The sequence below is a fragment of the Oryx dammah genome, unplaced genomic scaffold (assembly GCF_014754425.2).
Source record: "Oryx dammah isolate SB20612 unplaced genomic scaffold, SCBI_Odam_1.1 HiC_scaffold_23, whole genome shotgun sequence".
Lineage (NCBI taxonomy): Eukaryota > Metazoa > Chordata > Mammalia > Artiodactyla > Bovidae > Oryx > Oryx dammah.
Window position 1 is genome coordinate 16439694 of NW_024070207.1, and position 27985 is coordinate 16467678.

At 45.3% G+C, this 27985-nt stretch overlaps 2 protein-coding genes across 2 annotated transcripts; one reads left to right on the forward strand and one right to left on the reverse strand.

Annotated features, from left to right (window-relative positions):
* Positions 1–303: 303 nt before the first annotated feature.
* Positions 304–6188, forward strand: RTL9 (retrotransposon Gag like 9). The gene is made up of 2 exons (XM_040265078.1): positions 304–4519; positions 5066–6188. The coding sequence occupies exons 1-2, from the start codon at positions 377–379 to the stop codon at positions 5180–5182; spliced, it is 4260 nt and encodes a 1419-aa protein (XP_040121012.1). The 5' UTR covers positions 304–376; the 3' UTR covers positions 5183–6188.
* Positions 6189–14258: 8070 nt separating this feature from the next.
* On the reverse strand, positions 14259–14882 carry LOC120882581 (late histone H2B.L4-like). The gene has a single exon (XM_040266611.1). The coding sequence runs from the start codon at positions 14880–14882 to the stop codon at positions 14370–14372; it is 513 nt and encodes a 170-aa protein (XP_040122545.1). The 3' UTR covers positions 14259–14369.
* Between the last annotated feature and the right edge of the window lie 13103 nt (positions 14883–27985).

Here is a 27985-nt window from a genome sequence, read left to right on the forward strand (position 1 = left end):
TTTCAACCAGGACCTCCCAGGCTCTGGGCTGCTGAAGTTGCCAGTGCTGATAGCTTTTATAAACTGAGAGTGTGTGCTGTGTGACTGAGCCGGTTGGTTTGAAAAGGATAGAGGTGGAAAGGATAGTTGCTCCAGCTTTGAATTTGTTTAATGCCATACAGCTTCTTTAACCTGAGAGGCCCATCTCTGATGCCACAGAGCCAGCAAACACATAAGAGGTCTCCATCACGAATCATTTGTCTATTTCCTCATCTTTTTGATATTGCCTTTTGACTGCTAAACTTGTTTCCTGTTTACAGATTTTCTTGCCACTTGGGCTTCAGCAGGACCCCTGATATAATTGCTTTAGAGGTTCTCTACACACTGTCCTTTGGCCATGGCAGATACATCAATACCCTTAAATTCACTGCAGTTCAGCAATGTGCCGAGGGAGGAAAATGACGACACCCCAAATAGGGAGACGACCTTTTCTGGACCAATGCTAGAGAGCCGAGCAGAGGGCCAAATTCTGCCTTCTAGTGTCCAGCCTATGGTCTCAACTTCAGCATCAGACCCTGGAGGGATGTCCACACAGCTGATGACATCCCCAGCCTTTGACACCATGGCTGCACCTCTAATGGGAACAGCAAACTCTGGAGCTGTGTCCTCACCACTCTTGTCAGACTCTGGGGCACTGTCCCCATTGTTAATGCCAACTTCGGATTCAGAGGCTCTGTCCCCATTGTTAATGCCAACCTCAGACTCTGGGATGCTGTCCCCATTGCTAATGCCAGCCTCAGATTCTGGAACACTGTCTCCATTGCTGTCCACTTCAGAGTATGGATTAATGTCCCCAGGGCTGATGACGATTCCTGACTTTGGAACAATGTCCACAGCACTAACAGCAACACAAGATTCTGAAGACATATCACCACTGGCAATGTCAGCCTCATCCTCTGAGGCAATGGCCACACCATTGATGCTAGCCCCAGATTCTGGAGAGCTCTCCCCTCTGCTAATGCCAGATATTAACCCTGGAGAGATGTCCACACAGCCAATGCCAGCTCCAAGCTTTGAAGGAATGTCACCATTGCAAATTACAGATGAAGACACTGAAGCAATGTCCAAAGTGCTAATGACTGCCCTGGTCTCTGGAGAGATCTCTTCACTGCTCATGTCAGACACAGACTCTGAAGCGATCTCCTCACTGATAATGTCAGCCCTGACTTCTGAAGCAATGTCCACCCAACTAACGAGCACCCAAGATTCTGGGGAAAGGTCCACCCAGCTAATGTCAGGCCCAAACTCTGGAGTAGAGTCTTTACCACTAATGACAGCTCCAGGCTCCGGAGCCATATCCTCACCACTCCTGTCAGTCCCCGAGGCTGGAGAAATGCCCACCTTGTCAAAGCCAGCCCCAGATGCTGAGGCAGTGTCCCCACAGCTAATGATGGCTCTGACCTCTGGAGGGATGCCCACCCAGCTGATGCCAGCCCAAAGCTCTGGAGCTATGTCCTCACAGTTAACACAAAGTCTAGATTCTCAGATTGTGTCTACTCCACCAACGAGAGCAACAGCCTCGGGGGAGATGTCTGCATCGTCAGCGAGAGCCTCAGATTCTGGAGCAAGGTCGACACTGCAAATGAGAACCCCAGCCTCTGGCAATATGTCCACGCTGCTAAAGACAGTCCCAGACTCTGCAGCCCTATCCACCCCACTGATGACAGCCACAACCTCTGGAACCATGTCCGCAGAGCCAGTGCCAACTGCAACCTCTAGAGGAATGTCCACACACTTAACAACGGCTCAAATTTCTGGAACCACATCCAGGGGCTTTATGAAAGTCCCAGCCAGTGGGGCAAAGTCCACACCAAGAATGAGAGCTCCAGCCTTGGGGGCAATGTCCATCCCACCCAGCACAGCCCCCATCTCTGAAACAGTATCTGTGCTACAAATGACCACCCCAGCCTCTGGATCAGTATCCACCCTGCAAATAAAAGCGCCTGTCTCTGGAGCAACATCTAGGTCACAAAGGAGAGCCACAGCCTCTAGAGCGACAGCTGGACCACAAATGAGAGCCTCTGGAGCCATGTCCACCCCACAGATGACAGCCAAAGCCTCTGGATCCATGTCCTCACTATTAACGAGAGACACTGCCCCGGGAGTGATGTCCGTGCCACCGATTAAAGCTACAGCCTCAGGAGCATTATCCAAGCCACTAACAACATCCAAAGCCTCAGAAGCAATGTTCATGCAGCAAATGACAACCACAGCTTCTGGAGAGATCTCCACAATGCTAATGAGAGACATAGCTTCTGGAGCCATGTCCATGCCACACATGACAGACGCTGCCTCTGCCGGGATGTCCACACCACTAATGAGAGCCCCAGCCTCTGGAGACGTGTCCACACCACAGATGACAGCCGCAGCCTCTGGAAGCATGTCCGGGCCCCTAACGAGAGCCCTGGGCCCTGGAACCATGCCCACAGTGCTAATGAGATCCACAGTCTCTGGAAAGATGCCAAGTCAGCCAACAGGCACTCAAGACTTTGGGGGGATGTCCATGTCGTTCAAAAGAGTCATGACCTCTGGAGGGATGTCCACACTGCCGATGCGAGCCCCAGCCTCTGAAGTGATGTCCACACCAAAAATTAGAGCCCCAAGCTTTGGGGCAGCATCCACACCCCTGATGAGAGCCTCAAACCCTGGAGAGGCGTCCACACTTCTCACAAGAGCTTCATCCTCTGGAGAAATGTCCTCAGCACTAACAAGACCCCCAACTTTTGGGGAGATAGCCACCACCCCTCTGAGGGCCCCAGCTTATGGAGCAATGTCTACTCCACAAAGAACAGCCACAGCCTCTGGCATGATGTCCGTGCCACAAATGAGGGCTCCAATCTCTGGGCCGATGTCCACACCACTCATGAGATCCACGGCCTCTGGAGTGATGTCCATGCCTCAAATGACAGCTGTGGCCTCTGGAGGGGTGTCCCTGCCATTGTTGAGGGCCCCAGCCTCTGGAGCAACATCTGCACCACAGATGCCCACAGCAGCATCTGCAGAGGTGTGCACACTATCCATGCGAGCCCCCAGCTTGGGAGTGATGTCCCCACCATTATTAAGGGCTCCAGTCTCTGGAATTATGTGCACACCCCCGAGGAGACCCTCAGTCTCTGAAGATGTGTCCACAGAGTTCATGAGAGCTCCAGCCTCTGGAAAGATGGCCACTGCGCAAACCACAGCCATGGCCTCGGGAGGAATGTCCAAGCCATTCATGAGAGCCATGGCTTCTGGAGTAACACCCATGCCACTGATGTCTGCCATGGCTTCTGGAGAAACATCCATGCCACTAATGAAAAACCTGTCATCTGGGGCAATGTCCACACTGCAAACAAGAGTTGTGAGTTCTGGATCAACGTCCTTGCCACAAACGACATACGCAACCTCAGGAAAGATGTCCACACCGCCAATGAGAGCCTCGGCTTCCGGAGCCACATCCATACCACTTATGAGAGCCTCAGCTTCCGGGGCCACATCCACACCACTTATGAGAGCCTCAGCTTCCAGGGCCACATCCACACCACTTATGAGAGCCTCAGCTTCCGGGGCCACATCCACACCACTTATGAGAGCCTCAGCTTCTGGAATGATGTCCATGCCACTTCTGAGACCCATATCCTCTGGGGGGATGTCCATGCCACTAATGAGGGCCACAGTCCCAGCAGCTATGTCTGCATCCCAGATGGCAGGCCCAGCCCCTGGAATGATGTCCACCCTGGGAATCAAAGCCACAGACTCTGGGGAAACATCTGCCCCTCGCATCAATGTCACAGCCTCTGGATCAAAGTCCACACCACACGCGACGACCACCCCCCCCAAAACAGTAAAGCCACCATCAGAGGAAGTCCCATCTTTTGGCATGCTGACCCCAGCACTCTGTTACCTCTTAGAAGAACAAGAAGCAGCCCGGGGTTCACGCCCTGTGGAAGAGGAGGTGGAGATTGATGAGGAGAAGCAAATGAAGGGATTTTTGAATGATTCAGAGAAAATGGCTTTTCTGGTGTCTCTTCATCTGGGGGCAGCAGAGAGGTGGTCCATCTTGCAGATGGAGGTAGGAAACCCCCTCACCCGTGAAGATAAATCTTTCCTGAGAAGATCTCAGGGCTTATATGACTCCCTGTCTGAAATTGACATCCTCAGTGCGGTTCTCTGCCATCCCAAGCAGGGCCAGAAGTCGGTCAGGCAGTATGCCACTGACTTCCTTCTACTGGCCCGACATTTGTCTTGGTCCGATGCCATTCTGCGGACCAGGTTCCTGGAAGGACTCTCTGAAGCTGTTGCCACCAAAATGGGCCGGATCTTCCTGAAGGTGGCTGGCAGCCTAAAGGAGCTGATAGATAGGTCTCTCTATACCGAGTGCCAGCTGGCCGGAGAGAAGAATTCCCGAGGCAGCTCCAGCCAGGTTCTGACATCACCCTGTAAGCGGAATAGCGAGGAGGCAATGGAGAATGAACTGAACCCCCAGCAGCAGACCGAGGAGGTAATGATGGGGAAATACACTCAAGGTTTCTGAATAGAAAATTGAAGGCATCCTGCTCCTTTGTGTAGACTAAGGAAGAGGCTGGGAGAGGCATTGAGCTCCTAGACCATAAACCCCAACCTGGGATTTCGTCAGTGGGCCTGATTAGGCCCTTATTTTGGGCATATTAACCCAAACTCCGTTAACTTTGTGGAGCTTGCCCTACCCAAGATACTCAGGGTGTGGGGGTGGTTAAAGGTCTAAATCTTCTGAGGGAACTGGTTGGGCTCAGTCCCAATTCACTACTACTGATTCCAGGTCCAGTTCTAAAAGAAGGGTCATGTTTTGGAGGCTGGGTCCCACCTACAGCTACATGTATTATAGACCTAGGTCACTAGGGAATTTGACCAGTTTAGTCCTTGGTCACACTTTTTATACAAATAAGGTACATTGGCCAAGTTCCTTGACATGCTAAGTGATTGAGATTATCCAGGTAGAACCCCACTTGTCATAGTAAGCATGGCTCTTACATTTGCTGTTTTTTTTTTTTTTTTTTCTCACTCCCAGCACCAGCATGTTCCCAAACGCTGTTACTACCTGAAAGAGCATGAAGACCCTCAAGCGGGTCTGCACGACCACCTTCGAAAGAGCACAGGCCATCAGAAGGCCCCCACTAACAAGTAATGCTACCTGGACTCTTCTCCTGTGATATCCAACTTGGCTGCTAACTTGAGGACTGGTTCCTAGACTCATTTCATGCAATTACATCATTAAAACTTGTGGCCTTTCCCCCTTCAGCACCCTCTCCAGGTGCATCCCACCCTATCTCCCACTTGGTTGACTTGACCTTCTCTTTCACCCCACATGCCTTTAACCTGCCCCAACAATCAGAACGTGGACTTCAAGAATGTTCAGTGTATGAAGTTCTGAACTCCCATTACCAACAAGGACAGTGCTAGTTCTTGGTCCAGGGAGAAGTCTAGGCAGGAGAAACTATGTCCTACCTCAAAAACACCTTAGAGTGTCTTGCCACATGTCATCAGGCAAACTTGAGGAAGCCCTGGTCCCATTTCACCTGGCAAGGGAGCCCATGAGGAGAGTGATGCCCACTCCAATACCATCCTTTTCATCCAGTATACTTGTCCCTATATGCCCCAACTCACAGCACTTAAATTTGGTCTCCAAGGCCCTTGTCCTGTTTATAGTCTCCATCCTGAACCATTTGTTTTGACCCATAGTAATAATCTTAGTAATAGCTAATGTTTATTGTTTATGTACTATGTGACAGTAGTGGGCTAAACTCTTGACAAGCATCATCTCACTACATTCTTACCATAACCCAACTTGTTCTTCTGTTTCAACTTTTGAAGTCTTGATCTATTGTCAGTGGCCATTGTCTTGTCCCTCAGTGTGAAATTTCTAGCTCTGACCTTTGGGTGACCTCCTCAGTTGTTAATTGCCCTCACTCCCCTTGGCTATTGTGCTTTGTGGCCAGCACTCTTGATAAAGATCTTGGTCTTTAAACAGGCATAGATAGAACATAATGTGAGCAGTGTTTGCCTTAATGTGGTGGGATTATGGGTGTTTTAATGTTCTTCTTTTTACTTCTCTGTACTTTCCAGATTCTCTACAGTAAGCATGTATTACATTTGTAATCGTTAAAGTTAATAAAGTTCATATACGAAAAAAAGAATTAACTGTGGCTAACAGAATTTGATTTATTGAGTCCTTCATTCAGTCAATATTTATTATCTAACATGTCAGCCACTGTTTTGGGGACAGACAGATAAGAACATTGATCAAACGGAAACTTCATTCCAACGGAAGAGGGAGACAGACAATAAGTAAGAAAACACATAAGTAAGATAGGTTGAAATCGTGGTGAAGGCTATAAAGACAGGAAATAAGGATAATGGGGAATTTGATACTAACAGAGCAAATTTATTTATTCAATAATAGTCCATGTAATTGGGTTACTCAAAGATCTTTTAAAAACAGTAGGAGTGACATGATTAGAAACACATTTTAGAAAATTAACTTGGACAGAGGAGCCTGGCATGGGGTCGCAAAGAGTTGGACATGATCGAGTGCCTGAGCACGGCAGCAAGCACTGCAATAGTACAGGTGACTGACTCTTCAGATGACTCAATCTAGGGTCAGGGCAGTGGGGATGAAAAGAGGCACAGAGACCAAATCTTCTCTGAGGGTTCAAGTCTGCTGCTCCGTTACCCTAAACATTGGATCTGATTCCAGGAAGAGGAAAATGATTCTCAGAAAAAACAAAGATTAGCAGACAAATTGGCAGCCCCATGGTGACACAGAGAAGAATCTGGCTCTGTGGGCTGCCTGTGGATGCATCAATCACCAGTGCTGTTTCCTTGGGCCTGGGTGGGGGGGTGGTAGGGGAGGAAGAGGGTTCAACTGGTTGGGAAACCAGAATTCTAGGTAGTGGGGCTCTGGGGACCCAGTTTTCCTCTCTTATCTGACCCTGTTGGCTCACACTTGGTCCAGTCCAGGCCAGAGTGGATTTTTGGATCTCCATGTTCAGCCAGAGTTGCTCTTAGTTCAGGGAAAGGGCTGTTGACTTTCCTGAAAAAAAATTGATGATGCAGAATCACAATTTGTGTCTGGAACCTATATAGGGGAAGGCAAATGTCTTAAAAATGAAAACTAATTTTCTGATCACCATAATAATGCAGAACGATCACAAGTCTCTGCTTCATTTTTCGCCCCAGTCATTCTTTTCCCCTTGCCTTTTGCCTCTCCTGTCCTTTAAGCTAATGTCACTAGAGATAAATGGAATAAATGAAGCCTGATCATACCCTGTATAATTGTAAGGGATTTGATATAGGTCATACCTGAATGGTCTAGTGGTTTTCCCTACCTTCTTCAAGTCTGAATTTGGCAATAAGAAGTTCATGATCTGAGCCACAGACAGCTCCTGGTCTTGTTTTTGTTGACTGTATAGAGCTTCTCCATCTTTGGCTGCAAAGAATATAACCAATCTGATTTCAGTATAGACCATCTGGTGATGTCCATGTGTAGAGTCTTCTCTTGTGTTGTTGGAAGAGGGTGTTTGCTATGACCAGTGCATTCTCTTGGCAAAACTCTATTAGCCTTTGCCCTGCTTCATTCTGTACTCCAAGGCCAAATTTGCCTGTTACTCCAGGTGTTTCTTGACTTCCTACTTTTGCATTCCAGTCCCCTATAATGAAAAGGACATCTTTTTTGGGTGTTAGTTCTAGAAGGTCTTGTAGGTCTTCACAGAACCGTTCAGCTTCTTCAGCATTACTGGTCAGGGCATAGACTTGGATTACCATGATATTGAATGGTTTGCCTTGGAAACAAACAGAGATCATTCTGTCGTTTTTGAGATTGCATCCAAGTATTGCATTTCGGACTCTCTTGTTGACTATGAGGGCTACTCCATTTCTTCTAAGGGATTCCTGCCTGCAGTAGTAGATATAATGGTCATCTGAGTTAAATTCACCCATTCCAGTACATCTTAGTTTGCTGATTCCTAAAATGTCTATGTTCACTCTTGCCATCTCCTGTTTGACCACTTCCAATTTGCCTTGATTCATGGACCTAACATTTCAGGTTCCTACGTGATATTGCTCTTTACAGCATCGGGCTTTGCTTCTATCACCAGTCACATCCACAACTGGGTGTTGTTTTTGCTCTGGCTTCATCCCTTCATTCTTTCTGGAGTTATTTCTCCACTGATCTCCCATGAATATTGGGCACCTACCGACCTGGGGAGTTCATCTTTCAGTGTCCTATCTGTTTGCCTTTTCATACTGTTCATGGGGTTCTCAAGGCAAGAATACTGAAGTGGTTTGCCATTCCATTCTCCAGTGGGTCACATTTTGTCAGAACTCTCCACTATGACCCACCCGTCTTGGATGGTCCTACACAGCATGGCTCATAGTTTCATTGAGTTAGACAAGGCTGTGGTCCGTTTGATCAGATTGGTTAGTTTCCTGTGATTGTGGTTTTCAGTCTGTCTGCCCTCTGATGGAGAAGGATAAGAGACTTATGGAAGCTTCCTGATGGGAGAGACTGACTGAGGGGGAAACTGGGTCTTGTTCTGATGGGAGGAGCCATGCTCAGTAAATCTTTAATCCAATTTTCTGTTGATGGGTGGAGCTGTGTTCCCTCCTTGTTATTTATGGCATTTGGTCCCATCACTTCATGGGAAATAGATGGGGAAACAGTGGAAACAGTGGCAGACTTTTATTTTGGGGGTCTCCAAAATTACTGCAGATGGTGATTGCAGCCATGAAATTAAAAGATGCTTACTCCTCAGAAGGAAAGTTATGACCAACCTAGATAGCATATTGAAAAGCAGAGATATTACTTTGCCAACAAAGGTCCGTCTAGTCAAGGCTTTAGTTTTTCCAGTGGTCATGTATGGATGTGAGAGTTGGACTGTGCAGAAAGCTGAGCACTGAAGAATTGATGCTTTTGAAGTGTGTTGGAGAAGACTCTTGAGAGTCCCTTGGACTGCAAGGAGATCCAACCAGTGCATCCTAAAGGAGATCAGTCCTGGGTGTTCATTGGAAGGACTGATGCTGAAGATGAAACTCCAATACTTTGGCCACCTGATGCAAAGAGCTGACTCATTGGAAAAGACCCTGATGCCGGGAAAGATTGAAGGTGGGAGGAGAAGGGGACGACAGAGGATGAGATGGCTGATGGCATCACCGACTCGATGGACATGAGTCTGAGTGCACTCCGGGAGTTGGTGACGGACAGGGAGCCCTGGCATGCTGTGATTCATGGGATTGCAAAGAGTTGGACACAACTGAGCAACTGAACTGAACTGAACTGAACTGAAAGTATGGTGGAGGTAATGAAGATAATGGCGACCTCCTTCAAAAGGCCTCATGCATGCCCTGCTACACTCAGTGCCCCCAACCATGCAGCAGGCCACCACCAACCCACACCTCTGCTGGAGACTCCTGGACACTTCCAGTCAAGTCTGGGTTGGTCTCTTGTGGGGGTCACTGCTCCTTTTTCCTGGGTCATGGTGCACACAACATTCTGTTTGTGTCCTCCAAGAGTTTATTTCCTAGTCCTGTGTAAGTTCTGGCGGCTCTATGGTGGGGTTAATGGTGACCTCCTCCAAGAGAGCTTATGCCATACCAAGGTCTACTGCATCCAGGGCCCCTGCCCCTGCAGCAGTCCATTGCTGACCCGTACCTACACGGGAGACACTCAAACCCAGTTCTGTCTCAGTCTATGTGGGGTCTCTGGGTCCTGGTGCACACAAGGTTTGTTTGAGCCCTCTGAGTGTCTCTGGTGGAGATGGGGTGTGATTCTAAACGTGAATTTGCCCCTCCTACCATCTTGCTGGGGCTTCTCTGCCCTTGGACGTGGTGTATCTCCTCAGGGCCGCTCCAGCGCCACACAGCCGTGGAAACCAGTATTGGCCAACACACTCCTGTATTCTTGCCTGGAGAACCCTGCTCCCTGGCAGAGAAGCCTGGCAGGCCACAGTCTCCAAGGTCACAAAGAGTAGGACACTACCGAAGCAACCCTGCATGCAGAGGCGCAGGACGTTTTTTGCCTGTGGCAGCTCTGCCCCGGTGAGAGTTGAGGGTGAAGCTGGCACAGCTGCTTGGCTTGCAGGGACCCTGGCAGCACCAAGTGTGCAGGGACACGGACTGCATCCACCGCAGGAGTTGTGGCCCCATCAGAGTTCTTTCTCAAGCCTCTTGTAGCTGGCGATCAGAAGGCCTCTGTGGCCAGTCTTTCTCCGTAGCTCCACCCGTTCAGGCACTTAGAGGGCTTCCTTGCCTGGAGACCTTCTCTGTTGTTTGGCACATCAGGCACATATAGGGGACCCCCTGGCTGGAGTTCTACTCTGTAGATTGGCACATCAGGCACTTACAGGGGCACCCTGGGTGGGGTCCTACTCTGTAGTTCAGTGCGTCAGGTGCTTGCTGGGCCAGCCTCTCTATTGTTCAGCTGCCAGTGCTGGCACTGTGGAGAGAGAGAGGCTATGGTGATGGCTCCATCCCCAAATGTGACTCTGCAGTATCGCCTGGCTTCCGTGGCTGCCTGGCTTTCCTCCACAGGCATTTCCCCCCACAGTCTCCTCCCTCACATCCCCTGGATAAGTCTCTCCACAGTTACAGCAGCCCGCACTTTGGGATTGCTCCCCAATCCCTAAACTCCAGCTCCCGGCCGCTGCACCTTCCAGGGGCTCTGCCTCCCCGTCTGGGGTATGTCTGGTGGCAAGGACTGTCTGAGTCTCCTTCCATTTAGGCTGCCAGAGATCAGCTCTTTCACTCTCAGCCTTCAATGCCTCTCCCCTGACTCAGACCATTGCCCTGATGTGGGGATCGGACCCCTGCTTCAGTTCCCCCACCCGCCGAGGGCAGGTCCAGTCCTACTAACACTCCTGTTTTCCCCCTAGTTCCTTCATCCTACCAAGGTTTGGCTGGGTCTCTATTTTATTTTCCGCTGGTCAATGACTCCTGTCCACTGTCAGCTGGTGTTCTGCATGCACTTCTGTGTCTGAAGGTGTATTCCTGATGTATCCACGGAGAGAGATGTCCTCCACGTCCACCTATTCCTCTGCCATCTTGTTCTCCTGTATGAATGTTTAAAACAATTTCAAAAACCAGGAAATTAGAAAATTGAAATGTGTGTGAAATTTTTGTTTTGCCAGTTCTGTACTATATATCAGTCCTCATTTATATATTTAAATGTTTGATTAACTAGGATATGTGGAAAATATGTAAATGAACTGGGATACATGGGGAAAGTATAATAGAGGTAGTGGATGGGTATATCAGTTTCTTCACTCTATCTATTGCATATCACACATAAACTGCTTCTGAAGAACTCCATAGTACACTTTGGGAGAATGAGGATAAACTGGGAAATGAAATTGCTAGGAAAATAATTCAGAACTTACAGAACTCTGTCATGACTGACCTAGAGAAAATACTACAGCTGGGGTCAAGAGGTTGGAATATGTAGATCCTCCTAGCTTTTCTCTCATTGTTTTGCTGAGAATCAAATCCTTCACAGATTTCTACATCCAATAACAGTGGTACTGATAAATTCTTTTTAACGTTAAAATTTTTTATGGATATATTCATGAGTTGGAATATTATGTTTGTTCAGGTTTACAACATAGTGCTTCAGTTGTTTTATATATTATACTCTGTTTACATTTATTATTAGATAATTGGTATATTTCTCTGTGCTGTACAGCATATACTTGTTGCTTAAAGTTCAAAATGAATAGTTTAAAATATAATGAAATATTAAGTTCTAAATTAAAAACGACTGAAATCGCGAGTGCTTTCTCTCTCTCCAAGGATGTAGTAACCTTGAAATCAATCTTTTAAAAAAGAAATAGGAGAATAGAATTATGGACAGAGGGAAAGGGGAGGAGAGGGTGAGATGCATGGAAAGAGTAACATGGAAATTTACATTACCATATGTAAAATAGATAGCCAACGGGAATTTGCTGTATGGCTCAGGAAACTCAAACAGGGGCTCTGTATCAACCTAGAGGGGTGGGATGGGGAGGGAGTTCCAAAAGGGAGGGGATATATGTATACCCTAGGCTGATTCATGTTGAGGTTTGACAGAAAACAGCAAAATTCTGTAAAGCAATAATCCTTTAATAAAAATTAATTAATTTAAAAAAATCTCAAACAAAAATAAAAGGAATAGGAAAATCACCAACTAGTTTGAAATTCAGCAATATACTTATAGAAATAAAAATGTCAGTGCACCAAGAAGAAAACACATGGACATTAAATTCAGTAAATACTATCATAAGCAATAGCAGTCAAATACTTGAGGTAGAAGAAGAAGTCATCTTATTTCTCTTAACTGCTGAACATCCTCTTCCTTCTTGTTTTGATGCAAGCAGCTAGAGGCATGTCCCACAACAAGAAATGGTTGCATGCATGTGGGCTAAGTCTCTTCAGTGGTGTCCCACTCTTCGTGGCCCTATGAACTGTGGCCCACCAGGCTCCTCTGTCCCTGGGAATTATCCAGGAAAGAATACTGGAGTGGGTTTCCATGCCCTCCTCCAGGGAACCTCCTCCATCTAGGGACAGAACCTGGGTCTCCTGTGTCTCCTGCATTGCAGGCAGGTTCTTGACTACCGGCACCACCTGGGAAGACCCAAGAAATGGATGTGTGCATGCTAAGCCGCTTCAGTCGTGTCTGACTCTTTGAGACCCTATGGATTGTAACCCGCTAGGCTCCTCTGTCCATGGGACTTTCCAGCAAGAATACTGGAGTGGTTGCCATGCCTTTCTCCAGGGCATCTTCCCACTCCAGGGACTAAATCCATGGCTCTTATGTTTCCCACATAAGAAAGCAGGTTCTTTACCACTAGCACCACCTGGGAAGCCCCAAGAAATGGATGCCTGTACTTAAATCGCCATGGTTAAAAGCAGGTGCTTGAATGGAAAAATAGCAGGGAAACTATCGCCCCATGTTCCCTCTCCATTTCTAGGCTGAGTGTCACAGGAAGGTTGTTATTTGTTCATCTCTCTTCACTCCACCATACGTTCGGCCAATTGCTTTGGCTCATGGGCTGCCAGTCCCTCGTTGGCTGCTACTGTGGAGACTGTGGCTACATTCTCTGTCACTGGACTGTCCCATCATCCCTGCAAGTTTGCAATTCAGTCAGGATTTTTTCTTTTTTTTTTTTTAAAGCAAAATGTTCTAGGTTGCAAACAAAAAATAGGATCAGAGAAATCTGGATAAGGTAATTTTAAAAGATATGGTGCTTGATTCCAGAAATTTAGAATTTTCTTATTTTACACTGTGTTTGAGTCCTATTTTACACATGGAAGTGAATTGGGATTGAAGGAATAGAATGGGTAAATGTGATTTTTATATCTGCTACTGCTGGTGCAGTGGTAAAGAATGTGACTGCCAGTGCAGGAGACAAAAGAGGCACAGCTTCTATCCCTTGGTCAGAAAGATCCCCTGGAGTAGGAAATGACAACCCAATTCAGTATTCTTGCTTGGAAAATTTCAAGGAGATAAGAGCTTGACAGGCTCCTGTCCATGGGGTCAGAAAGAGTCGGACATGACTGAGTGACTGAGCACACACACACACACACACACACACACACACACACACACACACACACATACACACACAGACACACAGACACACACACACACACACACACACACACACACTGCTCTTTGTGAGCCTGCATGCTACCTTACTTCAGTGGTGCTCGACTCTGCAGACCCTATGGACTGTAGCCCACCAGGCTCCTCTCTCCATGGGATTCTCCAGGAAAGAATACTGGAGAGGGTTGCCATCCCCTCCTCCCAGGGATCTTTATGACCCAGGGATGGACCCTGTCTCTTCTGTGACTCCTGCATTGAAGGCGGATTCTTTACTGGTGAGCCACCTGAGAAGACCACACTGGTGTTTTTTTTTTTTTTTCTTTTTATTATTATTATTTTTTTAATTTTATTTTTTTACTTTACAATACTGTATTGGTTTCGCTTTATCAGTTGCTATACCCATATACAAATCTCTGGATGATACCTAGATATACATGGGAGAATGAAAATGGAAAAGGCCAATGAAACTTTTAGGGAAAGAATTTCGACCATAAAGATCCCTAAAATCACTGAGAAACCACGAATAGAAATAACCATTTAGGAAAGTGACGAGTTGCAACATGTTAAGAAAAAAGTACACGATTTTCCATCGAACAAATGACACAACCGACACATATTGAAGCAAAGATAATGAGGTTTTTAATGTTTTCTTTGGGGTAGAAATGTTTTAAAGATGAAATGTAGGGCCTAAGGGAAGAACCCTTAAGTCTGGTTTGCAATGGTCAGACAGTCCTGGGGCAGTTCATCCGCTGAGGTGGTATCTGATGACCGACTTGGTGCCCTCGGACGTGGCATACTTGCCGAGCTCCCCAGGCAACAGAAGACGCACAGCTGTCTGGATGTCTTCCGTCATGATGGTGCAGCGCTTGTTGCGGTGGGCCAGGCGCCCGGCCTCTTCGGCAATCCGCTCGAACATGTCTTTCACAAACGAATCCAGGATGTTCACGGACTCACGGGAAAGACTCAGGCCTGTATGCACTTGCTTCAGCACCCTAGGGAAATAGGTAGCAAAGCTTGAGAAATTGCCCAGATGGCAGCGGCGGCGGCGGCGACGGCAACGGCAACGGCGGCCCTTAGCTGTCTTCTGCTTTGCCTTTCTTGGTTCTGCATCATTCGGCTCTGGTTTGGAGGTCTCTGCTTTCTCCATCTCCGTTTCAGAGGGCTCAGTTTCGGAGGTGTTCGTTTCTTTGGCGATCATGTCTTCCTCATGGCTGTCAGAGGATGGTTCAGACACGATAAAGCCACCATTCTCCATAGCGCAGCCCAGAAGACCAGTGAGAACGTTGATGGCCGTTGGCTGAATTTATAGGCGCGGCTTTCCCTGACGTCACGGACATCGTCCATATCTGATTGGATGCAAGGCAGGGAGGCCTGTTACTATGGCAGCCCATGTCACGTGACACCGGAAGTCCCGCCTCCCAACTCCTGCTGTGCCCCCTCCCCCATGTTTAACCCCCAGTCAGCCAAACTCCCCTGGTGGCTCTGATGGTAAAGTGTCTGTCTACAATGCGGGAAACCTGGGTTGATCCCTGGGTCGGGAAGATTCCATGGAGAAGGAAATGGCAACCCACTCCAGTACTCTTGCCTAGAAAATCCCATGGACGGAGGAGCCTGGTGTCCATGGGTTCGCAGAGTCGGACACGACTGAGCGACTTCACTTTCACTTTCAGCCAAACTCAGTGAAAATCACCTAAGTTGAAGAATGGAATAATCAGTTAAAGCTTCCTGAGAGAGTATGACAGACCTCCATAGCTCCAGCTCTTTCAGGCATCAGAGTGACTCAGGTCACTTGGTGGACATTTTACTCCAACACAAAATCTTCTCCTGGTTGACCTACAGTGGCATGAGCAGAATGTCCTGGCTTAAGTATTAGAAAGTGGCCAAATAGTAAAGAATCCACGTGCAATGCAGGAGACTCAGGTTCAATCCCTGGGTCCAGAAGATCCCCTGAAGTAGGCAATGGAATCCCACTCCAGTGTTCTTGCCTGGAAAATTCCATGGACAGAAGAGCGAGGCAGGCTACAGTCCATGGAGTCACAAAGAGTCAGACACCACTGACCGACTAATGCTTTCAACACTTTCAAGTATTCTAGAGCTCCTGTACAACATGCTGTGATTAGGTCAATTAAACACATTCATTTATTGTCTCATACTTGTGGAGGCTCTAAGTCCAAATCAAGGTTTCATCTGAGTTGGATCTTACACAAGGTGTGAATGCATAAGGGGCCTCCATTCCTGGCCACTTTCCTTGGCTTGTAAATAGCTGAAATCTCCCTGTACCTCCCCACGTTTTCTTCCCTATATGTATGTATCTATGTCTGATTTTACCTTTTACAGTTCAGCTCAGTTTATTTCAGTTGCTCAGTTGTGTCCGACTCTTTGCAACCCCATGAATCACAGCACGCCAGGCCTCCCTGTCCATCACCAACTCCCAGAGTCCACCCAAACCCATGTCCATTGTGTTGGTGATGCCATCCAACCATCTCATCCTCTGTTGTCCCCTTCTCCTCCCACCCTTAATCTTTCCCAACATCAGGGTCTTTTCCAATGAGTCAGCTCTCCACATCAGGTGGCCAAAGTATTGGAGTTTCAGCTTCAACATCAGTCCCTCCAATGAACACCCAGGACTGATCTCCTTTAGGATGGACTGGTTGGGTCTCCTTGCAGTCTAAGGGACTCTCAAGAGTCTTCTCCAACACCACAGCTCAAAAGCATCAATTCTTCAGCACTCAGCTTTCTTTATGGTTCAACTCTCACATCCATACATGACTACTGGAAAAACCATAGCCTTGACTAGACAGACCTTTGTTGGCAAAGTAATGTCTCTGCTTTTGAATATGCTATCTAGGTTGGTCATAACTTTCCTTCTAAGGAGCAAGCGTCTTTTAATTCATTGCTTCAGTCACCATCTGCAGTGATTTTGGAGCCCAGAAAAGTAAAGTCAGCCACTGTTTCCACTGTTTCCCCATCTATTTGCCATGAAGTGATGGGACTGAATGCTATGATCTTCGTTTTTTGAATGTTGAGCTTTAAGCCAACTTTTTCACTCTCCTCTTTCACTTTTGTCAAGAGGCTCTTTCCCTTTTTATATGGATATAGCTCATTTGGATTAAGACCTATTCTAATGAACATATTTAACTTGATTACTTGGTAAATACTCTGTCTACAAATATGATCACATATGAGTATGAGTGTTTATGGCACAGATACATTAATTTTAGAGGCACAAAATCAACCCATAGGAGATATGCATTTTGAACTAATTGTGAGCATATCTCCTGCCTCTTCCATCTTATTAAGAGAACACTGGTGACCGCTTATGAGAAACAAGGTGGCCCCACCACAGTCATTTTCACAATTCTGTGAATGTTCAGTAATTTCATTTTAGTATTTTATTTCTTCTTCCCTCTGTGAGGGAGAAGATAATTTGTCATTCTCAATTGTTACAAAGTATTCTTTACACCTACAATTGTAATTATTTCCTATTTTGTAGGATATAAGAGCCTGTAAAGTACACCACTCTCAGCCAAACATTGAGATAAAATCCTGATAATCCATGAAATCAAACTTTTCCTGAGCCCTTCAGGAAAGGGACAGGGCTCTATAGGACAGAAAAACAGAAGACTTTCTTTAAACTGGCAAAACCTCATGAGATAAAGAAAAAGAATTGAGGTCCTCATTTCACGCCAGTCAGAGTGGCTGCTATCCAAAAGTCTACAAGCAATAAATGCTGGAGAGGGTGTGGAGAAAAGGGAACCCTCTTACACTGTTGGTGGGAATGCAAACTAGTACAGCCACTATGGAGAACAGTGTGCAGGTTCCTTAAAAAGCTGAAAATAGAACTGCCATATGACCCAGCAATCCCATTACTGGGCATACACACTGAGGAAGCCAGAATTGAATAAGACACGTGTACCCCAGTGTTCATCGCAGCACTGTTTACAATAGCCAGGACATGGAAACAAACTAGATGTCCATTGCCAGATGAATGGATAAGAAAGCTGTGGTACATATACACAATGGAGTATTACTCAGCCATTGAAAAGAATGCATTTGAATCAGTTCTAATGAGGTGGATGAAACTGGAGCCTATTATACAGAGTGAAGTAAGTCAGAACGAAAAACACCAATACAGTATACTAATGCATATATATGGAATTTAGAAAGATGGTAACGATGACCCTATATGCGAGACAGCAAAAGAGACACAGATGTGTAGAACAGTCTTTTGGACTCTGTGGGAGAAGGCGAGGGTGGGATGATTTGAGAGACTAGCATTGAAACATGTATATTATCATATGTGAAACAGATCGCCAGTCCAGGTTCAATGCATGAGACAGGGTGCTCGGGGCTGGTGCACTGGGATGACCCAGAGGGATGGGATGGGGAGGGAGGAGGGAGAGGGGTTCAGGATGCTGAACACATGTACACCCATGGCTGATTCATGTCAATGTATGGCAAAACGCACTACAATATTGTAATTAGCTTCCAATTAAAATAAATAAATTTAAAAAAAGAATTTGGCAATAAGCCCCCTCGAGAAGTTCACTTCTTAGTATTATTCTGTAATATTGAAAATTAAAATGAAGGAATTTGAAGGGAGAAAAAGACCTTACTTTGCAACCTAAATTAAAATCAACCATGAAATCTAGTGCATACCTTATTGTTGCAGCAATTAGAAATTGGAGTATCCGCTGGAAAAAAAATTCAGAAGTGGAAACTCTGTGCAGGTACAGGTGACTTCTAGGAGGAACAGGTGTGAAATTTTCAAGTTCAAAAGTGTGAACTTCTCAAGTCACGCTTTGAAAAGAGTGACTTCAGAAAATGCGTTAATGTCTATGTTGCTAATAGTTGCTGCTTCAAAACATCAGTTTTTCTTCCTATGAATCAGAAATGCATTACCAAGCTGGATTGAGAAAAGGCAGAGGAACCAGAGATCAAATTGCCAACATCTGCTGGATCACCAAAAAAGTAAGAGAGGTCCAGAAAAATATCTAATTTTGCTTTATTGAGTATGCCAAAGCCTTTGACTGTGTGGATCACAGCAGACTGTGGAGAATTCTTCAAGAGATGTAAATACCAGACCCCCTTGTCTGCCTCCTGAGAAATCTGTATGCAGGTGAAGAAGCAACAGATAGAAATGGACATGGAACAACAGACAGATTCCAAATCGGGAAAGGAGTATATCAAGGCTGTGTATTGTCACCCTGCTTATTTAACTTATATGCTAAGTACATCATGCAAAATGCTGGACTAGATGAAGCACAAGCTGGAATCAAGCTGGGAGAAATATCAATGAACTCAGATATGCAGATGACACCATCCTTATGGCAGAAAACAAAGAGGAAGTAAGAGCCTCTTGATGAAAGTGAAAGAGGAGAGTGAAAATGTTGGCTTGAAACTCAACATTCAGAAAATTAAGATCATGGCATCTGGTCACATCACTTCATGGTAAATAGATGGGGAAACAGTGGAAGCAGTGGCAGACTTTATTTTATGGGGCTCCAAAATCACTGCAGATGGTGATTGCAGCCATGAAATTAAAAGACGCTTACTCCTTGGAAGGAAAGTTATGACCAACCTAGATAGCATATTAAAAAACAGAGACATTACTTTGTCAAACAAAGGTCCATCTAGTCAAGGCTCTGGTTTTTCCAGTGGCCATGTATGGATGTGAGAGTTGGACTGTGAAGAAAGCTGAGCACCAAAGAATTGGTGCTTTTGAGCTGTGGTGTTGGAGAAGACTCTTGAGAGTCCCTTGGACTGCAAGGAGAACCAACCAGTCCATTGTAAAGGAGATCAGTCCTGGGTGTTCATTGGAAGGACTGATGCTAAAGCTGAAACTCCAATACTTTGGCCACCTCATGTGAAGAGTTGACTCATTGAAAAAGACCCTGATGCTGGGAGGGATTGGGGGCAGGAGGAGAAGGGGATGACAGAGGATGAGATGGCTGGATAGCATTACCGACTTGATGAACATGAGTTTGAGTGAACTCCAGGAGTTGGTGATGGACAGGGAGGCCTGGCGTGCTGTGATTCATGGGGTTGCAAAGAGTTGGACACAACTGAGCAACTGAACTGAACTGAACTGAACTGAAAGTATGGTGGAGGTAATGAAGATAATGGCGACCTCCTTCAAAAGGCCTCATGCATGCCCTGCTACACTCAGTGCCCCCAACCATGCAGCAGGCCACCACCAACCCACACCTCTGCTGGAGACTCCTGGACACTCCCAGTCAAGTCTGGGTTGGTCTCCTGTGGGGTCACTGCTCCTTTTTCCTGGGTCATGGTGCACACAACATTCTGTTTGTGTCCTCCAAGAGTTTATTTCCTAGTCCTGTGTGAGTTCTGGCGGCTCTATGGTGGGGTTAATGGTGACGTCCTCCAAGAGGGCTTATGCCATACCAAGGTCTACTGCATCCAGGGCCCCTGCCCCTGCGGCAGTCCACTGCTGACCCGTACCTACACGGGAGACACTCAAACCCAGTTCTGTCTCAGTCTATGTGGGGTCTCTGGGTCCTGGTGCACACAAGGTTTGTTTGAGCCCTCTGAGTGTCTCTGGTGGAGATGGGGTGTGATTCTAACCATGAACGCAAAAAAGCAAAATGGCTGCCTGAGGAGGCTTTACAAATAGCTGTGAAAAGAAGAGAAGTGAAAGGAAAAGGAGAAAAGGAAAGATACACCCATCTGAATGCAGAGTTCCAAAGAATAGCAAGGAGAGATAAGAAAGCCTTCCTCAGCGATCAATGTGAAGAAATAGAGGAAAACAATAGAATGGGAAAGACTCTTCAAGAAAATTAGAGATAGCAAGGGAACATTTCATGCAAAGGTGGGCACAATAAAAGACAGAAATGGTATGGACTTAACAGAAGCAGAAGATATTAAGATGAAGCGGCAAGAATACTGAGAACTATATAAAAAAGATCTTCACGACCCAGATAATCACGATGGTGTGATCACTCATCTAGAGCCAGACATCCTGGAATGTGAAGTCAAGTGGGCCTTAGAAAACATCACTACAAATAAAGCTAGTGGAGGTGATGGAATTCCAGTTGAATTATTTCAAATCCTAAAAGATGATGCTGTGAAAGTACTGCAGTCAAGATGCCAGCAAATTTGGAAAACTCAGCAGTGACCACGGGACTGGAAAAGATCAGTTTTCATTCCAATCCCAAAGAAAGGCAGTGCCAAAGAATGCTCAAACTACTGCACAATTGCACTCATCTCACACGCTAGTAAAGTAATGCTCAAAATTCTCCAAGTTAGGCTTCAACAGTACTTGAACCGTGAACTTCCAGATGTTCAAGCTGGTTTTCGAAAAGGCAGAGGAACCACAGGTCAAATTGCCAACATCTACTGGATCATCGAAAAAGCAGGAATTTCAGAAAAATATCTACTTCTGCTTTATTGACTATGCCAAAGCTTTAGACTGTGTGGACCACAACAAACTGTGGAAAATTCTTCAAGAGATCAGAATACCAGACCAACTGACCTGCTTGTTGAGAAATCTGTATACAGGTCAGGAGGCAACAGTTAGAGCTGGACATGGAACAACAGACTGCTTCCAAATCTTGAAAGAAGTACGTCAAGGCTGTACATTGTCATCCTGCTTATTTAACTTCTATGCAGAGTACATCATGAGAAATGCTGGGCTGGATGAAGCACAAGTTGGAATCAAGATTGCCGGGAGAAATATCAATAACCTCAGATATGCAGATGACATCACCCTTCTGGCAGAAAGCAAAGAAGAACTAAAGAGCCTCTTGATGAAAGTGAAGGAGAAGGGTGAAAAAGTTGGCCTAAAACTCAACATTCAGAAAACGAAGATCATGGCATCTGGTCCCATCACTTCATGGCAAATAGATGGGGGAACAGTGTCAGACTTTATTTTGGGGGGCTCCAAAATCACTGCAGGTGATGACTGGAGCCATGAAATTAAATGCTTGCTCTTTGGAAGAAAAGTTATGAGCAACCTAGCCAGCATATTAAAAAGCAAAGACATTACTTTACCAACAAAGGTCCATCTAGTGAAAGCTACAGTTTTTCTATGAAAGTGTGGTGTTGGAGAAGATTCTTGAGAGTCCCTTGGACAGCAAGGAGATCCAACCAATCCATCCTAAAGGAAATCAGTCCTGAATATTCTTTGGAATGACTGATGCTGAAGCTGAAACTCCAATACTTTGCCCACCTGATGCGAAGAACTGACTCATTAGAAAAGACCCTGATGCTGGGAAAGAATGAAGGCGGGAGGAGAAGGGGACGATAGAGGATGAGATGGTTGGATGGCATCACTGACTCAGTGGACTTGAGTTTGAGTAAACTCTGGGAGTTGGTGATGTACAGGGAGGCCTGGAGGGTTGCAGTCCATGGGGTCAGAAAGGGTCAGACACAACTGAGCGACTGAACTGAGCTGAACTGAACTGATCATAACCTGCCAGAGCCCAGTCCCTGTTCCTCTCCCCACCTCAAACTTATAAGCAGAGATGTTTAAAGAGTCACTCACTATCTACATGGAGCTGGGCTATCATATGCCCAAGTACTTAAGACGATTTTGTCTGCTGTTAAGATGGCAGTTCAAGTTTCTCCAGGCACCACTGGCCCATGGGTAAACATAAGGTCCCATAAGCAGTAAAAGGGCTTCCCAGGTGGCTCAGTGGTAAAGAATCTGCCTGCCAATGCAGGAGACTCGGGTTTGATCCCTGAGTTGGAAGACCCCCTGGAGGAGGGCATGGCAACCCACTCTAGTATTCTTGCCTGGAGAATCCCACAGACAGAGGAGTCTGGTGGACTGCAGTCCATGGGGTTGCAAAGAGTTGGACATGACTGAGCCATTGAGCACAAGCAGTAAAAACTCACTGTCACTGATTCCTGTGCCTACCTGTGTGTTACAGAACCTCAGTCCTTTGAAGGTTTCCTCCTCTAATTTGTGGAAGAGCCTGGCAGTTTTCCCATATTCTGATAGTCCTCTCCTGTTCTTCCATTCCTACCCTACCTCGTGGACATCTGCTGCCCACATGGTCATGCCAGAGCAGCTGCTCCGCCCAACCCCACCTGGTGGACGGAGCCTCTGGCTAATGAGAATATGGAGGCTCCTGCAGGGTTGGGCTGTGGCTCATCATAATCCAAGTCCACAGATCTCTTCAAAACCATTATCTTCCAGGTGAATAGATCCTAGGGACTGTCTCCAAACTTCCAGTTCTGGGGCCCAAGTGGAGAGCAAATGCCAGCTTGGCTTGATCCTCTACCCTTCTGCCATCCTCTCCCCCACAACCTAGTCCCTGTCTTTGCCCCTCAGGGACCAACAGTATATAGAACCTTCTCCTGAAGATCATTTCTGCTTTGAAAGTGTAGGGTTGGGCTGACATTGAATGGCTATGCCTCAGACAGTTTCTAAACATTTCTGTATCCCACTTTGAGATTGCCTGAGATCCCATGACACTAGACTAGTTTCCTCAGATCAGATATAGGTTGCCTTCCCCTCACTCTTTCTAATAAGCTTGAGGCATTCTCAACCTTATTCTCCAACCAGAATATTACAGGTAAAATAACTGGCCCTACCTCAGAGATATAGAGAAAATTTTTCTTCTGGACATATGTTTCCTTCCTTTACACCTGGTCTGAAAGCTCTGCAAATTTCAAACAGATGGGAGGGGGAAGCAATCAGTTCAATCCTTTGTGATTTAATGGGGGATTTATAGGAAAATAGACATTGTATTGTAGGAGGTTGAAATGACCACTGGAGGAGGAGACTTGACTTTGAATACCTTTGTCTCTCCCTCTAACAAACTAGGTAGTTCTAGACAGGCCTCATTACCTCTCAGAGCTTCCATTTCCTCTTCTCCAAAATGGGGTTAATCATCACCATCCTGCTAACCTCACAGCATCATGGGACAAATGTTGTGAAAGTGTTTGGAAAAATCAAATGCAAGATATAAAAATATAAGATCTTTTTATTTACCCTTACACCTAAGCTCAGCCCTGAGGAGGTTGGGGAGTGTGTAGGATAGGGCTAGTTGGGACATAATCAGCATCTAGTCTCTTCAGAGATGCTGTCTAAACTGTGGGGAAAGATCTAAAATAAACCCTTGGCTGAAGACTGGCATAAGACACACTTTAATTGTGACATCTGTGGAGCATTTATCAGGGGTCCAAATTCTGGACTACCTGCTTTATCTGTATTATCCTATGTCATCTTCAAAACAACCATGTGAAGTGAGTGCTCTCATTAGTCCTATTTTATTTTATTCTTTTACCAAGAATCTCTGGCACAAAGAGGTTGAGTAAGTGGCCCCAGGCTAAAAGGGAGCAGAGCTGGGATTTGAACACATGGAGTCTAACCACAGAGTCCCACATGAGACCACTCCACTGTATGGGCACGGCTTCATTATTTAGAGCCAGATGGTCACTGTGAAGGCCTACCCTGTCACCCGGGGCAATTTTGCCACCCAACAGTAGCTGACATTTGAAGTTCATGAAGTCTGAGGCCTGAGCAAAAGCGGCCCTGCTTTCTTCCTTCCCCATCTTAGATCCAGATGTGAATTCTCCCGGGGTATTTGAGAAAAGTCTTTCATATTCAAGGAAAAGAATCAATCATTGAGGGATGGTACTGAACTCAGGAGGTTCTGCCCAGGGGCTAGTTGCAGCTTCAAAGTAGAACAGCCTCTGTTCTGGGCTCTGGTCACAGAAGGAAGGTAAGATTCTCCCCTGTGCATCACCCCATAGAGGAAAAAAAATGCATTTTGGACCCCAGCATATATGGAAGGGTATAGGACTCTGAGAGTGGAAGGAATTTTTGTGGTTACAGCAGGAGCTGCTTTTTCTTTCTCAGCACTTATTTTCCCCTCTTTGCCGCTCCTCTCTCAAGAAAGGGGGATGGAGGGAAACGGATAAGAAAGGAAGATGATCAATCATTTGGATATTCTATGTCCTTGTCTTCCAATGTCATCCTCTTCTGCCTTCTCCCACCACACCTTGGAAAGTGATCCTATTAATAGTTCTAACATTGGGATGAGTGTACACATTAAAAGGCATCATTTAGTCCACCTTTCAACCCCCTTCCTTAATGAGTGAAGGAGGTCAGTTGTATGGTAATGGATGGTAACTAGACCTTTGGTGGCAATCTCTTTGTAGTGCATACAGATGTTGATTTATAATGTTATACAACTGAAACCTGTAATGTTGTACACCTGAAACATATAATGTTATATACCATTTTTATCTCAATTTTTAAAAAGGTTTATATGAATCACAGTATATTTAAAATAATCTAGAGGCATTGTTGATAAAAAAGTATTCACATTAAAAAAAGGCACCAGATACTTCTGGTTTAAGCAGCATAATAGAGACAATTTGAGTGGCTTCTCCCATTGTAAATGCAAAGAAATGCTGAATAAAGTGTGGGGGTGGGAACTCACAGCTGGGCCTGAAATATAGAAAGGGAAATCTCCAGGAGCAAATAACAAGGAGGGATCTTAATGGCAGACTCCTTAACTTTTGAGCCCTCCAGGGGGATGTGATGGACCTAGAAGGGATATAGACTAGCTGACAAAAGAATATTTATACAGCACTTGAACTTCTAAGTCTATACGCTGCTCAACTATCACTCAAGAGCCAGTACGAAATGTAGACATTTTCCAACAAAGACTGAGTCAATTCACCATTCATATGAAAAGACTGAGTCAATTCACCATTCACCAAGACCCTTAAAGCTGGGTTGGTCTTGGGAAAGCTGGCAAGATTTAAAAAGAAAACAACTTCTACCCTTTGACAACCTTTGCTGAGAATTTTACTGGTTTAAGCATTGATGTATAAATGAGTGCTAGACAGACTAACCATGGCTTTCTTACAATATCCTCTAATATCTTTAAAAAATTTATGTATTTTTTGGTCTGAGCTTTATTGAGTTATAGTTAACATACCATATAATTCACCCATTTAAAGCATAGAATTCAATTTTTTCAGTATATGCACACACACAGTTGTGCAACCATAACCACAGTCTAATTTTATTTTTTACCACATCTAGTTTAAGAACATTCTCATCACCTAAAAAAAAACAACAAAAAACCTCTGTACCCATTAAGCAGTTACTCCTCATTCTCCCTTTCCCCCAGCTCCTGGAAACCACTAAACTACTTTCTGTCTACAGCTTTACCTATTACATGTGCCCTTTTGTGTCTGGCTTTTTTCACTTAGAATAATGTTTTCAAGATTCATCCATGTTGTCACATGTGTCAGTACTTATTTCTTTTTCTAGCTGAATAATATTCCATTGTATGGATACACAACATTTTGCTTATACGTTCTTCAGTTGGTGGACAATTTGTTTCCACCTTTTCGCTATTATAAATACTGCTGCTATGAACAGTCTTGTACAAGTTTTGTGTGAATATACATTTTCATTTCTGTTGGGTACATACATAGGATTAAAATTACTAGAACATATAATTCTATGTTTAAACATGTGTTCAGTTCAGTTCAATTCAGTCGCTCAGTCATGTTCGACTCTTTGCGACCCCATGAATCGCAGCACACCAGGCCTCCCTGTCCATCACCATCTCCCGGAGTTCACTCAGACTCATGTCCATCGAGTCCGTGATGCCATCCAGCCATCTCATCCTCGGTCGTCCCCTTCTCCTCTTGCCCCCAATCCCTCCCAGCATCAGAGTCTTTTCCAATGAGTCAACTCTTCACATGAGGTGGCCAAAGTACTGGAGCTTCAGCTTTAGCATCATTCCCTCCAAAGAAATCCCAGGGCTGATCTCCTTCAGAATGGACTGGTTGGACCTCCTTGCAGTCCAAGGGACTCTCAAGAGTCTTCTCCAACACCACAGTTCAAAAGCATCAATTCTTCAGTGCTCAGCCTTCTTCACAGTCCAACTCTCACATCCATACATGACCACAGGAAAAACCATAGCCTTGACTAGACAGACCTTAGTCGGCAAAGTAATGTCTCTGCTTTTGAATATGCTATCTAGGTTGGTCATAAATTTTCTACCAAGGAGTAAGCGTCTTTTAATTTCATGGCTGCAGTCACCATCTGCAGTGATTTTGGAACCAAAAAAAAAAAAAATAAAGTCTGACACTGTTTCTACTGTTTCCAGGCCATCTATTTCCATCTATTTCCCATGAAGTGTTGGGACCAGATGCCATGATGTTCGTTTTCTGAATGTTGAGCTTTAAGCCAACTTTTTCACTCTCCTCTTTCACTTTCATCAAGAGGCTTTTTAGCTCCTCTTCACTTTCTGCCATAAAGGTGATGTCATCTGCATATCTGAGGTTATTGATATGTCTCCTGGCAATCTTGATTCCAGCTTGTGTTTCTTCCAGTCCAGCATTTCTCATGATGTACTCTGCATATAAGTTAAATAAGCAGGGTGACAATATACAGCCTTGACGCACTCCTTTTCCTATTTGGAACCAGTCTGTTGTTCCACGTCCAGTTCTGACTGTTGCTTCCTGACCTGCATACAGATTTCAAGAGGCAGGTTAGGTGGTTTGGTATTCCCATCTCTTTCAGAATTTTCCACAGTTTATTGTGATCCACACAGTCAAAGGCTTTGGCATAGTCAATAAAGCAGAAATAGATGTTTTTCTGGAACTCTCTTGCTTTTCGGATGATCCAGCGGATGTTGGCAATTTGATCTCCGGTTCCTCTGCCTTTTCTAAAACCAGCTTGAACATCAGGGAGTTCACGGTTCATGTATTGCTGAAGCCTGGCTTGGAGAATTTTGAGCATTACTTTACTAGCATGTGAGATAAGTGCAATTGCGTGGTAGTTTGAGCATTTTTTGGCATTGCCTTTCTTTGGAATTGGAATGAAAACTGACCTTTTCCAGTCCTGTGACCACTGCTGAGTTTTCCAAATGTGCTGGCATATTGAGTGCAGCACTTTCACAGCATCATCTTTCAGGATTTGAAATAGCTCAACTGGAATTCCATCACCTCCACTAGCTTTGTTTGTAGTGATGCTTTCTAAGGCCCACTTGACTTCACATTCCAAGATGTCTGGCTCTAGAGTAGTGATCACATCATCATGATTATCTGGGTCGTGAAGATCTTTTTCGTACAGTTCTTCCATGTATTCTTGCCACCTCTTCTTAATATCTTCTGCTTCTGTTAGGTCCATACCATTTCTGTCCTTTATCGATCCCATCTTTGCATGAAATATACCCTTGTTATCTCTAATTTTCTTGAAGAGATCTCTAGTCTTTTCCATTCTGTTCTTTTCTTCTATTTCTTTGCATTGATCCCTGAAGAAGGCTTTCTTATCTCTTCTTGCTATTCTTTGGAACTCTGCATTCAGATGCTTATATCTTTCCTTTTCTCCTTTGCATTTTTTTTTTAAACATGAGGAAA

Excerpts from the sequence above, each read along its gene's own strand:
- LOC120882581 (XM_040266611.1), bottom strand. The coding sequence starts at position 14,882 with ATGGAGAATGGTGGCTTTATCGTGTCTGAACCATCCTCTGACAGCCAT.
- RTL9 (XM_040265078.1), top strand. The coding sequence starts at position 377 with ATGGCAGATACATCAATACCCTTAAATTCACTGCAGTTCAGCAATGTG. Across the intron at positions 4,520-5,065 it reads CCCAGCAGCAGACCGAGGAG|CACCAGCATGTTCCCAAACG; the intron begins GTAATGATGGGG and ends TCTCACTCCCAG.